Source organism: Aedes albopictus, chromosome 3, assembly GCF_035046485.1.
Source record: "Aedes albopictus strain Foshan chromosome 3, AalbF5, whole genome shotgun sequence".
Classification (NCBI taxonomy): Eukaryota; Metazoa; Arthropoda; class Insecta; order Diptera; family Culicidae; genus Aedes; species Aedes albopictus.
In genome coordinates, this window is record NC_085138.1 from 199,061,614 (window position 1) to 199,076,493 (window position 14,880).

The 14,880-nt window shown below is 37.6% G+C and overlaps 2 protein-coding genes across 5 annotated transcripts in view; one reads left to right on the forward strand and one right to left on the reverse strand.

The window, feature by feature from the left end:
• LOC109404436 (protein PALS1) overlaps positions 1 to 14,880 on the reverse strand; it is a 462,049-nt gene that overhangs the window by 129,825 nt on the left and 317,344 nt on the right. For all 4 annotated transcript variants that reach the window (XM_062858449.1, XM_029863218.2, XM_062858454.1 and 1 more), the window contains exons 2-3: positions 9,271 to 9,450; positions 9,141 to 9,198 (exon numbers count right to left, since the gene is read on the reverse strand). In XM_062858449.1, the coding sequence (XP_062714433.1) occupies positions 9,141 to 9,183 (43 nt within the window). In that variant the 5' untranslated portion in view covers positions 9,184 to 9,198; positions 9,271 to 9,450. The remainder of the gene's footprint in view (positions 1 to 9,140; positions 9,199 to 9,270; positions 9,451 to 14,880) is intronic.
• LOC109406880 (ketimine reductase mu-crystallin) lies at positions 11,857 to 14,795 on the forward strand. The gene is made up of 5 exons (XM_019679888.3): positions 11,857 to 12,095; positions 12,176 to 12,347; positions 13,807 to 14,132; positions 14,189 to 14,450; positions 14,506 to 14,795. The coding sequence occupies exons 1-5, from the start codon at positions 12,093 to 12,095 to the stop codon at positions 14,772 to 14,774; spliced, it is 1,032 nt and encodes a 343-aa protein (XP_019535433.2). The 5' UTR covers positions 11,857 to 12,092; the 3' UTR covers positions 14,775 to 14,795.

Sequence of the window (14,880 nt, forward strand, 5' to 3'; positions counted from 1 at the left end):
AGCTTCTATCCTTAACCGTTTCGTCGACTTTCGCACACGTATAATGCCACCACGACTCGCAAGTGTCACACTGGACCATGTCTTCCACGGAATCCGACTGGTTGCATCCTGCGGCACATCCCAGGCATACGGTGACGTTCAAGGCTGGCTTCGACGAAGGGCCCGCTTCCTTGTCCATTATGTTGGAGTTTCCACGTCTTACTCGACAATAATTTTTTGAGTTTGTTCGGAATACACGAAATCAGATTTTTGCAGCAATCTCCTTGCAGACAGCTCAAACTGTAAAACAGTATAATTAGTTCAGGGTCTTAATTTCACTAGCCTTAAACATACAAATTATTGATTTTCGTTCTACCAATCCGAACACGAATTTCAGCGCGATGATTTCTTCTACGGGCCTATATAAATTAAACAGTCCAGCTCAACGTTTATCATACTTCGATATAACCCTTACTTACGTAATCATACGACAATCGATCGAGTGTTACTCCCACTAATCGCGCTGAGATCGCACCTCACTTAGATTCCCTACAATATTCAGTAAGGTAAGTATTCATTTTATTCTACATTCATTAAATTTACCCTTTCTATATTTTCAGCAATTTCTGCTTCTAATTCAACCGGATTTCAATATTTGCAAATCTACTAATTTTATCAAACAGCTAGATGCACCAATGTGTTTACGATGAATCATCACATTTGCCAAATCCTCATCTCTCATCCACTTCATGTCAACAATGACTTTGAAGTCCAACGATATATCCACGTATTGCGAAATTGATCGTTCTGAATACGCCGAACGCACGGAACGAACATAACCAATGTTCGCACATACCGAAGTACGAATATAGATTCGGATCACTACTTAGTCGCTGTATGCATGCGCTCAAAACTTTTGACAGTTATCACCACGCGTCGAAGTCGAACGCCGCGGCTCAACATCGAGCAGCTGCGTAACGTAGAAGTGGCTCAAGACTACGTTCAGCACAAGTGGCCCTACCAACGGAAGAGCAGCTTGGCGCAGCTACACTTGAAGATGGCTGGAGGGACATCCGATCCGCCATAGGAAGAACCTCGGTTACAGCACTAGGCTTAGCGACTCCGAATCACAGAAACGGCTGGAACGACAGCGAATGTGAAGAGTTAAAAAACGAGAAGAATGCAGCATGGGCGAGAATGCTGCCACACCGTACGAGAGCGAATGAGGCACGTTACAAACAGGCGCGGAACAGGCAGAACTTAGCCTTCCGGATGAAGAAGCGCCAGCAGGAAGAACGAGATCACGAAGCGATGAGAGAGCTGTACCGCGCTAAGGACACACGAAAGTTCTACGAGAAGCTGAACCGGTGGTCGAGAGGGGACGGCAGCATTACGATGAGCACCTCAATGGCGACGTTACCGAAGGTGGCGTGGTTATGCACGAACACGGATTTCCGGATAAACTGATACGATTGATCAAGGTGACGATGGATCGAGTGATGTGCGTTCGAGTATTAGGGACTCCGCAGAACTCTACTATCGAACAGAATTCGTCGACACATGAACTTAACTATCTACAAAACGCTGATTAGACCGGTAGTCCTATATGGTCATGAAACTGGACCCTACGTGCAGAGTTTTTGAACGGAAGGTGTTGCGTACCATCTACGGCGGAGTGCAGATGGAAGACGGGATTTGGAAAAGGCAAATTAACCACGAGCTGCATCAGCTGCTAAGAGAACCAACCATCGTCCATACCTACTGCGAAAATCGGAAGGCTACGGTGGACGGGTCACGTCATCCGGATGTCGGATAGCAACCCGACTAAAATGGTTATCGAGAGTCACCCGACCGGTACAAAAAGACGTGGTGCGCACGAGGACGATTGGCAGAGTGCGAAACTGGAGACACAAAGCTATGGACGCAGTAGAATGGAGACGGCTACTACATATGTATAACAGAGGCCACTCAGACCTTAGGCTGGCCGGTAAAGTAAGTAAGGAATGCTGTGGGCTCCGCAAGAACCTTTGGTCGAAAAAGATTCACCCCCGCACCAAATGCGCCATGTACAAAACAATGATAAGACCGGTGGTTATCTACGGGCACGAAACCTGGACTATGCTCGACGAGGACATATAACCCGGGTAGAGGTGAATGGCAAACTAAAAACAAAAGAATAACCAATTTTATTGTCATAACTTATTTTGTCATTCACGAGTTCTTCATGAAGAGCTTAAAACAACATGTGAATAGCATAATATGATATCATATAAAAATATTCCATTCCCTTGTCATTTTAAAATTTGGAAGAATAACTACTGAATGTCTTGTTTTGCTATCATAACAAATTTTGCAATTGGTGAGATATTGTTGACCTTTTGCGAGTTTGATGATCTCGCAGTTTTAGCACTTATCAAGAACAACATGACAAAATTTGAATTTTGGTTATTCTAATGGTAAATTTTGATATTTGTTTACTTTTCATCCAAAAAACTTATAAGTTTTCATTTTGTTATTGGAATAAACAACTTAATATACCCTTCTTTTGAATGACAAGGGAATAACTAATTTTGATATTGTTCTATTTTCAATAACTCAATATTGGTATATTTTGCAATTCTCTATCTTATTTTTTTTGTTCTTGGTTTGCCATTGTAATGTCAAAATTTGACATTCTTTAGTTATTTTATCGAACAATGTCAGTTATTATTTTTGCCCTTTTGTCACTTATTTCAAACAAACCAATGACAAATTTTACCATTCAGCAATTCTTTTTTAATGGTAAAACTTGCAATTGTTTTGTAATTCTTTTCTGTCCGGGAAGTACCTACACACCACGAAAAAAGCATGTAATTTTGTGTCATTTAACGCCGACATATGACAGCGAGCAAAGTGACATAAAATTACGATTGACTTTATTTTTACAAGAGACAAGAAATGAAGCGCAATTGTAAATTTACTTCTCTGATGATGATTGTCTTGTAATATTACAGCAACTGAATTCGCTTGCCCGCTTGTCAACATAACCTCAATCATCTACTTTTTCCCAGACTTCGACCCGGAAAAGTTTTTCAGACTCATAAAACATGAAATGATCAGGAATACCGTTTAAAACACTTTATTTACTCTGCTTGATTTTGCTGAAACAATTTGATTGCTTTTGTTAGAATCCCAATATGGCCGCCACAATGGCCGACTTTGGCACCTACTCACGATTTTGAGGGCACAAATCTCTTCGTGAACAAAACCACCGCACCTGAGCTTCTTATTTTAAGCTTATTACAAGTGAGCAAGAACAGAATAATAAAATGCATTGTTGTTTGAAGCTTGCTTCTTGAGATTTGTGCGTCTGAAGTTTTGATGCACTGTTGAAGCGGGATTTCAAGACGTTTGTCCTTAAATATCGATTCCACACCTCGGCCAACTTCAAGATCCGGTATGTTCACTCGTTTTCCCTGGCTGACACCACTTTGCATTGCCGTGATCGCGTCGCAACTGCATTTGGACGCGCGCAAACTATTTTCCTCGATGGCTCACTTCACGGTGCACGATTCTCACTACATACACAAGTAGGTATGTAATTCTATTCCGGATATATTCCAAACTAAACTCCACAAAATTCCAATCACCACTTTGTTATTAATGACGGCGTTTGACATTTCATCATCGCGAATCTTGCGTAGCTCTGTTGTGTTATTGATCATGTAAATTTACGGCGCATCAAACTCACAAATAAGCTTTGCGATTGCTTAAAAGTATGTCCAAAAAGATTCAAAGATATTCAACAAGCCCGGTTGAAGCTTTTTAATCAACAAAGACACAAAAATGAGTCTTATTTATGTTTATGTCATGATTGATTATGTCGGTTGTTTCAATTGTGTCACCATTAAAATTCAGAATTTCTTAGTGTGTAGACTATTCGAGCTTCGAGTGCCCAGAATCATCTTTGGCGGTGTGCAGGAGATCGGTTTGTGGGGTGGCATTCTATGGTGAACCTAGCACTCGGAAAAGACAAAAGCTAGAAGTATACAATTGGCAAAGCCTGTTGTGGGTATGTCGAACAACAACCCAGCTAAACTGGTGTTTGTCAGAGATCTGGATTGTATAAGAAAACCTGGAGCTTCTAGATGAATTCTAAGATGTTTTTGAAATGAAATGTGGGATTTTTTAGGTATCTTTGATCACATTGTTGATAGATTACAACATAACAAACATTATGAAATCTAGCATAACATGTGACCCAAGAGCGTTTTAGTAAACATGTTTTGGTTGCCATAGGACTAATCTCGATACACCCACGCACACTTATACCTACTACTAACAAATATCGTAATATTCCTGATAACGGGGCGCGATCGAGACAAGTTTGTTTACAGAAAGCATCTAGGTTTTTTCCCATTTTAGGCTAGAAATAGCTATGAAGATGACGGGGCTCTTGGCGCAATTGGTCACACGTTTGCTTCATAAGCAGATGGTCATGGGTTCGATCCCAGTCCCGGCACTTTCGTCAGTTGCTCTTTCCCCCTGAAGGCAGCTGACACTGACCCTCTTCTGAGCATATGGCTCAAATGAACCCGGATACTTGGACATCGGCGAATGACAACCCATAATGGACCCCCAATGGACTTATCCACCGATGAACCGAATTCATCGCGGTCCGAGAATTTTGACACTAGAGCGGGGCCATTCCCAATCAGAATCGTTCAATTCTAATTCGAAAGACCCCGCTCTAGTGTCAAAATTCTCGGGCCGCGATGAATTCGGTTCATCGGTGGATAAGTCCATCGACCTGGAAACAGGAACAACCAACAGCCACGTATCATCATCCTAGTGCTCATAATTACTATGATAGGGTAGAAAATGAAAGCAGCGCTACGGCAACCAGTTCGATATTGTACAATAAGAATAGAATACATTTAGGCGCTGTACAAAGTTGTAAGTACAGCTTCCAATTGGAATCGTTCACGCAGTGACCTAGTGGACAAAAGAGCTGTAAATTAGGTTAAGTGAAAAAAAGAAAAATACTATGAAGAATTACGTAAAAGATTCTTGAAAAAAAAAATGCAAAGAGATTTTTGGAATAACTTTTTATGAAATAGTTGTATTATTTTTCAAATAAACCAGTGGCGGAAACAATCATCAAAAGAATTCCTTTAGATTTTGAGGAATTTCTGTAGAACCCCCTGTGGAAATTTGTGCCAGAATCCTTTAGGGATGAATAATACATACCCTTGTAGGATTATCTGAAGGAAAACTTTGAGAAATTCATGAAGAAATATTTGCAACGCAGCTTGAAAACAAAATTGGTGGAGAAGATTAAATCCTTACTAGAATTTCTTGAAGGATTTTTGAACGTACTGTGATAGACGACTTAAGAAAAAATCAAATAACGAATTTTCGGAAGCTTTCCTACAGCAATTATTGGAGAAATTTCCGAAGAAATTCCTGCAGGTATAACCAAAGGAATGCTTAAAGAAATTCCTAAGAAATCCCTAAAAGGACTTTAAGAAAAATCATTTGAGGGATTGCAAAAATAAACACTTGCAGGAATTTCTAAAAAAATACTTGATGGAATTCCTAAAGCATTCCTCTGGATAAATGACGGAGGGGTCATGTGGAGGGGTTCCAAAGGAATTGTTTTTGACACATTCTAACGTGACGTTACAACGTTTTGACACCATTTTGGTCAGAATTCTCTCTATAACTCGTAAATTTAACCGTAAACCGTTACAACGTTGTAACGCCACGCTACTAATTCCCATTTTTAACATACTTTTCCAATGAAAATTAATTGTTCAATAGATTAAACTTATTCGAAATTTTACACGGTTGAATGTGGATTTTTTTTTATCTGAATTAACAAGATGTTTAGCCTTAGGCTAGTTCATCTCGGACCCACGCTTTACTTCCCTTTCGAAGGAAGAACTCACATTTTTGTGAGTTTGTCGGGAGTGGGATTCGATCCCAGGTCCTCGGCGTGATAGTCAAGTGTTCTAACCACTAGGTCCGCTCCAGAGAATAAAGCTTTTGAAGGCATTTGTTAACAAGTCCTTGAAGTTACTCCTAGATAAATTTTATAAACATCCAAGAAGGAATTGGAGAAGTTCCTCATGGAATACTTAAAAAAATTGATACAACCGTTAGAAAAATTTCTTGGATGTTTCGGGGAGGAAATCCAGAAGAATCCTTGGTGATATCGCTAAAGAAATCTTTGATGGTATCGGTAAAAAAGGTCCTTGGAAGAATACCTAAACTGCTCTTTGAAGGAATTCCAGTAGAATTTCTTGGAGGAATTTGTACAAGAATTCTTTAAAGAATTCTTTCAATTTTATTTTAATTTTTGAAGTAAGCATTGTAGGATTTCATGAATGAAGGTATTTCTAAAGCATTCTTCTCTATGGCTCTACGTCCCCTCTGAGACTTGGCCTACCTTGCTTCAACTTAGTGCTCTTTGAGCATTTCCACAGTTATTAATTGAGGGCTTTCTTTGCCTGCCATTGCATGAAGTTGTATATTGTGAGACAAGTACAATGATACACTATGCCCAGGGAGTCGAGATAATTTTTCCGGAACGGGAATCGAACCCACCGTCTCCGAATTGGCGATCCATAGCCTTAACCACTAGGCTAACTGGAGACCCATTGTTATCAATAATACTCAGATGTTACTTTTAAGGAGGTCCTATAAAATTTCTTGGAGGAATTTGTGTAAAAATCTTTGTTGAATTTCATGCAGGAGCAATTGTAGAAATTAGAAATTCATGACGAAGCCCTTGTGCAAATGAATTTCCAAATGATTTCTTGGCGTATTTTCATACAGAATTATTGGTGGAGTTCCTGGGGAAATCATGTATGAAATTTTTAAAACTGGGAGAACGGAGAAATTTCGAATATTACCTTGGTAGAATTCTCAAGCCAATCCCTGGAAAATTCCCAAAAGGTATCCTCGATAGCATCCAATTTATCAAATAAATTTACCAGGAATTGATTAGATAAATAATTGATTTAACTTTCACAGGAATTTCTAAGAAGATCCTTGAAGTAATTATGGAAAAGTCTTAGCATTATTTTCAAGAGATTTTTGGAGAAATACCTGAGAAATTCTTGGAAAAAAATCCAAAGGAATTCTTGATGGGAATCAAATTGATTCATATAGGGAAGACTGGGGAGACTTGATTCCTTTTTCTTAATTTGCCTATAACTTTAAGAAAAAATACAAAACTAGATCCATTTTTTGTACAGAATGGCAGGTAAACATCTATTGCAAGTTTATACACAACAGAAAGACTTTAAATTATTGTTAAAGTTTTCAAAACTGTGTTTTTATAGAGGCATGTATTTTTCAAAAATGGGTCACAATTGATCCCTTTTTGAGCACATGGTTAATTTAAAGGGAAAATAACTCCAGAAGCTTCATATTCATTTTCTTTTCAAGTTTTCTTGCATTTTTGATGAATACGGTGTATTTGAAATTATAAGATTTCCTTAAATTGTTAAGGATATGCCGTATTTTGAAAATGGGGAGACTTGATCCCCCTTTTAATAATGTGTAATAAAGTAATAATTATCTGACACGTTTTATCATTCAATATACTAAAATTCCGAGTAAATAGAGGCTTCCAAATATAATTTTATTTTTTACATGTACTGCCGTTCTACGCATAGTTGTCCCATGTTATATGGAATTCCCATATAACATGGGACAATCGGGCGTAGAACGGCAATGTTTAACGTGTGTGTAATCCTCGAGGGATCAAGTCTCCCCATGTCACTGTTGTGTACATTTATTAAAAAAATATATAACAGCCTTATTTGGATTGATTGATAGATTTGTCTTTATTAAAGATACTTTCAGCGTTATTTGGATGAATACGTGTGATATTATTTTATTTATACTATATGCAGTGAAATTTTGACACGGTTTTATTCAATTTTTATGAAGTTATTAAGATTTTTCTGAATCACCTAAAAGATTTCTGAAGGACTGAAAACAAACCATCAGCCATTAAAAAATAATGCAATACACAATAAAAAATTAGTGGTAGCCAAAACATTGTCGTCTGCTCAGATGTTGTTTTGGAAAAAAATATGCTAAAAGAAAACTGTTCTTGATTCCGAGAAAATATGGGGGGAACAAGTCTCCCCAGGGTTCAAGCCTCGTCAGTCTCCTCTAAGGTTTTTTTTGTAAACAGTGAAATAATCCATTTTTACGCAAAAATGACTGGATTCAATTGGCTCGGTAATCAAAAGTTCACATCAAAACATAGCCAATGATGCTTTTTTAGTCGTGGTTTATGTTTGTTTTATTGAATTATGAAAATCAGAAATAACACTAATTGATCCATAACTATGATGCCACGGTATAGACACCTTTCTGTTTCTGTTGAATGGTTCAAAAGTAGTAGGTTATTGTCAGATGTAGTTTTGTATTGTAGTTTGTCAATTTGAGCCTTGAATTGTATTCTTTCCGGGATCTCGGGTATTTTCTGGATTAATCCAGAAATTTCATATCCCGAGACTTGAGAAATCCCCAAATAACACTCTAGACCAGTGTCATAGTAAACACACTTACTTTCCAAGTATCCAAGTATCCGTCGATCAATGCGATCTTTAACGTTCTCCATAAAGCTTTTTAACTTCGTTAATCTACAGGTGGATTAATCTCCAAATAGCATTTTTCCCCAGTCGTCGATGTCGTTTGTCGAATGCTGTGTGTACTTGGCCTGATAGTGTTGAGTTGCGCTACGTTATGTGATTTTAACGTTCAACTCTTTTTTTCTTTCTTGCCTTTGTATGTTTTGCTTTTCGGTATTGTTGATTCGCTGCAAGTTACGTGCTCGGTTCACCTAGCTTTGATACATACTCAGAGTGACCCATTCACTTGTATCGGTCGAAGCAATGCTTTTTGTTCGCCATCCGCTGGCGCAGTACGGTGAAGCTAATGACAGACAACACAAGCAAAGGCTATAGGTGGAAAACTTGTTTTTGACATCGAATACCTGGGGAGAACAAACACCTATGAAAATTGATGGGGAGCTTAACTGATACTCATGAATGTGAGTCGGGGAGAGAAATGAAAATAATTGTTTTATCAATTTATTCCACACGCTGCGTCCACTGCCATCTGTATCTCAAATTTTAAAACATTTTCATATTACTTACCTAGTCTTGAATCACTCCGCCTTTTTACGCGGAGTTTTATCATACATGATTGGATGCACTGGAAGATAAAAGATAAATAGAACTTTTTTAGTATGCATCGAATATCTTTCCCGATCTATGGTAAACCTACCTCATGTATGTGTTTTATCACCTCTGCTCGAGGTGAATCCTCCAGCTTCCTTTCGTTAACATCCAATATTTCGTCCGCCACTTCAAGGTTGTCCTTATCCGCAGGACTACCGTACAGTTTGATTTTGCCATCGCGACTTTCCACTAATATTATCACGTATCCGTTCAGCTCGACAACTTGCTGTAACAATAAAGAAAGTATGATGTAGGTGCTGTTATAAAATTTACTTGAAATCAACATTTTGCATCATTATTTGCATTACTCATATAGCTTTTATCCGGTTATACTCGATGAACTGCAGTAAAGCTAGTTTAAAATTTCTTAACAAAAGGTAGGTGAACTTATGGCATAGGCACAAAAAAACAACCCTATTCACAGCAGTTAATATGTAGATAAAGGAGACACATGGTAAGTTGTCATGCAACCAGTGCTTGAATTTCGTTGGCTTCTAACTTGGCCGGAACAAATCTAATTTTCTTCTTTGTCACAGTGCTCATTGACTCGTCAAGGGGGAGATGACAAATAATAAATATAATTGACAATTAGACAAAATCGTTGAACTAATTGAAAGAAAAAACCTGGGCGTCTCTAATTTCACCTTAAAATTGTACAATTAACTAAATAATTTATTTGTGTCCCCCATCAAAAAGTTGAATGTGAACAATCATCATGTGGGCGCAGGAGTCTTGTCTCTGCAGGAGTCCAAGAGCTTGAGGAACAACCTCCCCCTACCTTCTGTGAGCTAGTAGTGCCTGGGCACTTCAGGAACGACGTCAGTAATTTCCTAATTATGGTATACTGGTCTTGATTTGTACATACACTCCCGTGCAAAAGTTTGGGGTCACCCCCACAAAAACATGGAAATGTTTTTCGGTCATATCTCAGTCATCTGCCATTTAATCCACTCGTTCTTAGACTCTATCAAAAGATAAAGAGTTAGATTTGATTCGTAGGCACTTATCACAAATTTCATATGAAACTTCTAGTATAATAGGTTTACCTAAAACTTACATGTTTTTCCTAAATCTGCATGAAAAATTGATTTCCGTCTAATTGGGTCGACCAAATTTTGAAATGAAAGTTGCATTTCTATCCTATCCTCTTTGAGAGCCATTCAATAGATTTAAGTGGAAACATTCATAACGTAATTTAAATTATCGAGTAAGGTTTACAAGTCACCGTGCAAAAGTTTGGGGTCACCTCCCAAATAAAATATGAGTCGGATTTTTTTTTCAAATCGTCATTTTTTTGGTACAACTTTAATTCTATCTTTGATAGTTGAAAGGTAAGACACAGAAATGATTATGTAATGTTCATAAACTAAGTTCTAGACTAAGCTGAGGTAGAAAATGGTATAAAAAACCAAACTAAATTAGCTAAGTTCGTTATATAAAGTGCAAAAGAGGATGTAAGTGAGATAAATATGACGGATTCGTGAATTGTTCCCTACATAACTGTAAGTAACATAACCACAAATATACCATTACCCCAAAATCCATAACATGACGATTTGAATAAAAATCCGACTCAAATTTCATTTGAAAGGTGATCTCAAACCTAAACTTTTGCACGATGCGGCATACTAAGGGGTGACCCCAAACTTTTGCACGGTGACTTGTAAACCTAACTCGATAATTTAAATAATGTTATGATTTTTTCCGCTAGAATCTCAAAGAGGATAGACATAGGGTTCTAATACAACTTTCATTTGTCCCGGGCCCCCATATTAAAGAGGCCCACGTATAACATATTTTAGACCTCCTCTCCTACACAAAATGCCTCTTCGCGTAAAAAATGTGAAAAAAGTAGTGCAAGAAGCTTCTCTCGATGTGTTTTATCATGAAAACTTCACATTACTGTCTACTAGCAAGATGTATGTGATATGTTGTGATTCTTTTGGGAAAGACTGCAACTATTTGTCAATCTATTTATGAAATTCTAAATTTTTCCTCCAAAACTGATTAAAAATTATTTTTATTTGTTCAATTCCTCTAGATAAATTGCCGGAAATCCTGATAAAAACTTACGACTAAATTCTTTCATGATTAACCAGTCGAGCCTAAATTTGTGCTAGTGATGCATATAATAGCACGCTATGTCAAAAAGAAAGTAATATAAAAATGAATGTACCTCAAATTTGATTTGCTAGAATCATATTTTTGGATCTCTAGATTCAGAAAATGTGTGGTTTAAAAAAATCCCTCTTGGGTTTTTTTCCCATACATTTTTATATGGGACGAAGTTGACCTTAAAATGACTTTTTTCGATATTTGTATGGAAAAATAGCAAAAAATCAAAAATATCAAAAAATTTAAGATGACATGTGTTAAACCGAACCGATTCTGAAACTAGAGGTCCAAAGCTACGATCATAGGGAATGAAATTTGAGGTAGTTCGATTTTCATAATACTTCCCTTTGGAAATAGCGTGAATAGGTTGACAAACAGTCAAAATTTGAAAATTTTGTATGCACTCTATGAAAAGTTACAGCATGTTGAACTTTTTTGTTGCCTATCCAAAACATTTTGGCAACCCCCTGTAAATAGAAGAGAATAAGCATCCTACACGGGAAAACCACTGTGCTGGTACGAACCGACAGATACATGTACGTACATCATCATATCACATCTAGCTGAACCACCGCACGAACCCTTCCTGTGGTTTGGATGTTGTGTTATCAGTAGCAACAGGTTCACGAATAAACAAAACCAACTATAAATACATGCAGGCTCAGAGGAGATCAGTCGTGTCTGTGTATCCAAAGAAACCAGTTCGGAACCTTTGATATAGTCATCCTTTTTTATCGAGGAATTGATAATAAAATGGTAAGAACTGATACGTCTATCATTTGCTATACGTATTAAAATTCAAATTGGTCATTATTGAATCGAACCTTAACTTCTAGTCTTCAAATCAACCGGTCTTCATCAGTGAGGATGAACTTAAACAGTACACGGACTGGACGGAAATTTTACATGCCCTAGAACAAGCGTTCCTATCTGTGTCCAATACCGATAAATCGGGTGGTCACCCATACAGCTCTCAACCTGCGCGTACGTTCGTCCACGCCGAAGGAGGTAAGCGATGGGATGGAATCAAAACTAAGTAATGCTTCTGAAAAGAGTGAAGCTTTAACACCACAGAAAAACAAATCGGAATCTTTCTCAAAAAGGCACACGACCTCTTTATCTCTTCTCAAAACATTATAATAATCACATAAAACCAAAGGCTCACACGGCAGTGAACCATAGCAGAACCATAGCCTTGGAAAAGAACAGCTCGTATCAAACACAATAGTAAATCTCATTTAACTATGTTACCCTTAACAATGTGCGTTATACATGCACTCCCGATCAAAAGTTTGGGGTCACCCCCTCAAAAACATGTCATTTTTTTAGGCCCATATCTTCACCAATTTGCGTCCGACTTAAAACCCTAGTTCTCATTCAAAAGATAATAAGTCAAAGCAACTGTGAACTTGATTTAGATTAAACTTTTGCAAAAAGATGTGTACGTGAACTTAATTCAATGTTGAAAAAATTATCAAAAAATGAACATAAACTTACGGCAGTGTCGATGAAAATTGGGTTGGCCAAATTTTAAGATAAAAGCGGTAATATAACCTATTTTTTTAAGCTTTCAACTGCTTATTGCCGAACTTGGCTAAAAAAAAAATTTAGGAAAAAGTTATTAAGTAAATTAACTCTTGATGTCATTGACCAAGAGTTTGGGGTCACTATCATAAAACATGAAGAAGTGATGTGTTGATATCTTTGTCATCTTTCATTCAAATTCAATTCTTTTTGGCTTTTTTGAAACATAATGAATGATACTTACTGCATAGTCATTGTTAAAATTTATACACTAAAACTTAACGTAAAATTGTCTCATATTTTTAAATGTGGTGAAATGTGTTAACTCTATATAACATATTTACATATATATAAATATCGTTGAATATGTTGAAACTAAAGACATCAAACGTAAATTTAGTTAATTATCTTTGAAATGAGCCAAAAACAATTAAAATTGAACGTTGATATTGACGTAGATATCACCACAGCACTTTTCCATGTTTTACATTGAGGGGTGACCTCAAACTTTTGGTCATTTTCTCAAAAACCTTGCAGTAATGCAGAGCGGTGTCAACTAGGGTGTTGGTTCCCTTCTTAAGCATGTGGCTCCTATTTTCATCCTACAAAAAACAAAGAATTGAAGCGCTGTTTGTTTTGTTTCTAATTTTTGTATTTTTTGTTAGAAGTGAGCACGCAGGAAAACAAAAAGAACGGAATCAATCGGTGCCGTAATCGTTTGTTTTCGAATAAGATGAATATGGGAGCTTGAGATTACTGATGGCACTCGTACCCTATATAGAAAAACCATTAAAACATAACAAATGAAACGATCTAAATCATCTCCTGACATATCTGAGCATATTATTACAAGTAGTCTTTTTGTAAGAAGTTGTAAATAGGTTTTCGAGTTAAATATCAATTTCTGTTTTATTTCTCTTTTCCGCATTTCTGTGGAATCTAGGAGTACTCCTTTGTATGCCAGGGTTCGTTGGCAATCACAGAGTTTTCAAGTCCGACCAACATTCAACGCCTTCCTCAACTTTAGCATGCAAATTGATCACCAGCTTTGGAGACAATCCCAAACGGAATCCACCCCTGCCAGACATCAACGGAAACATATTTCTCTTCGACAACGTCACTGGAAAGCTGCAGGCTACGTTGGAGGCCAATTACATCACAGGATTGAGAACAGCGGCGGCATCTATCGTTGCGACGGAACAGGTGTTCCTTTCCAGAATCGAAGATAAATCCAATCTCGTTCTGGGCATCATCGGGGCTGGAACGCAGGTACAAAATCGAAGTTTCAAAGTGCTTTGATAATACTACAGCTTACGCCATTTCAGGGTGAGTTCCATGCGATTGGGTTCCTAAATACTCACAAATTTGCCAAAATCATACTATGGAATCGAACCAGATCCCGCAGCGAACAGCTGATGGCAAAGCTCAGAGACCTGGCACCAAAAACCATGAACTCCGACGTTGTGGTTTCGGTTCATGAATCGGTCGAGGAATGCTGCCAAGACTGTGACGTTATTGTAACCGCCACAAGTACATCCACTCCATTGGTTTTTAGAAGTTTTTTGAAACCAAATGTGCACATCAACGGTAAAAACTTAATATCCAATAATCCCACGCAACCAAACATTCTTTTGAATTTTAGCTATCGGAGCTGGGCGTTCTCACCACGCTGAGCTGGCTCAGGATATCTACGATCAATGCAGCGTTTTTATCGACTATTCTACTGGAGCGAAAGTGGAATTGGCAAACCTTAAGTCGACCATCGTCGGAGAAATTGGAGAAATCATTTTGGGAACAAAATCAGTGCCAACCAATGGCATTACTGTTTTTCAATCTATTGGAATGGCCACCGAAGATGTAACTGTTGGTAGATTATTCTATGAGAAATATAAGATGGCTAGAGCGAATTGAATAAAATGTTTGTGAATCTAATTCATTTATTTATTAATATTGATTAAGCTTCTCCAACAACAACGTACCCAAGGAACAATTTTTAATTTAAGAAAGGTTTCTCAAA

What these genes read in the sequence shown, in the direction of transcription:
- LOC109406880 (XM_019679888.3), top strand. An exon ending in GTTCGTCCACGCCGAAGGAG is followed by an intron (nt 12,348 to 13,806) that starts GTAAGCGATGGG and finishes TGTGGAATCTAG; the next exon opens with GAGTACTCCTTTGTATGCCA. An exon ending in TCATCGGGGCTGGAACGCAG is followed by an intron (nt 14,133 to 14,188) that starts GTACAAAATCGA and finishes ACGCCATTTCAG; the next exon opens with GGTGAGTTCCATGCGATTGG.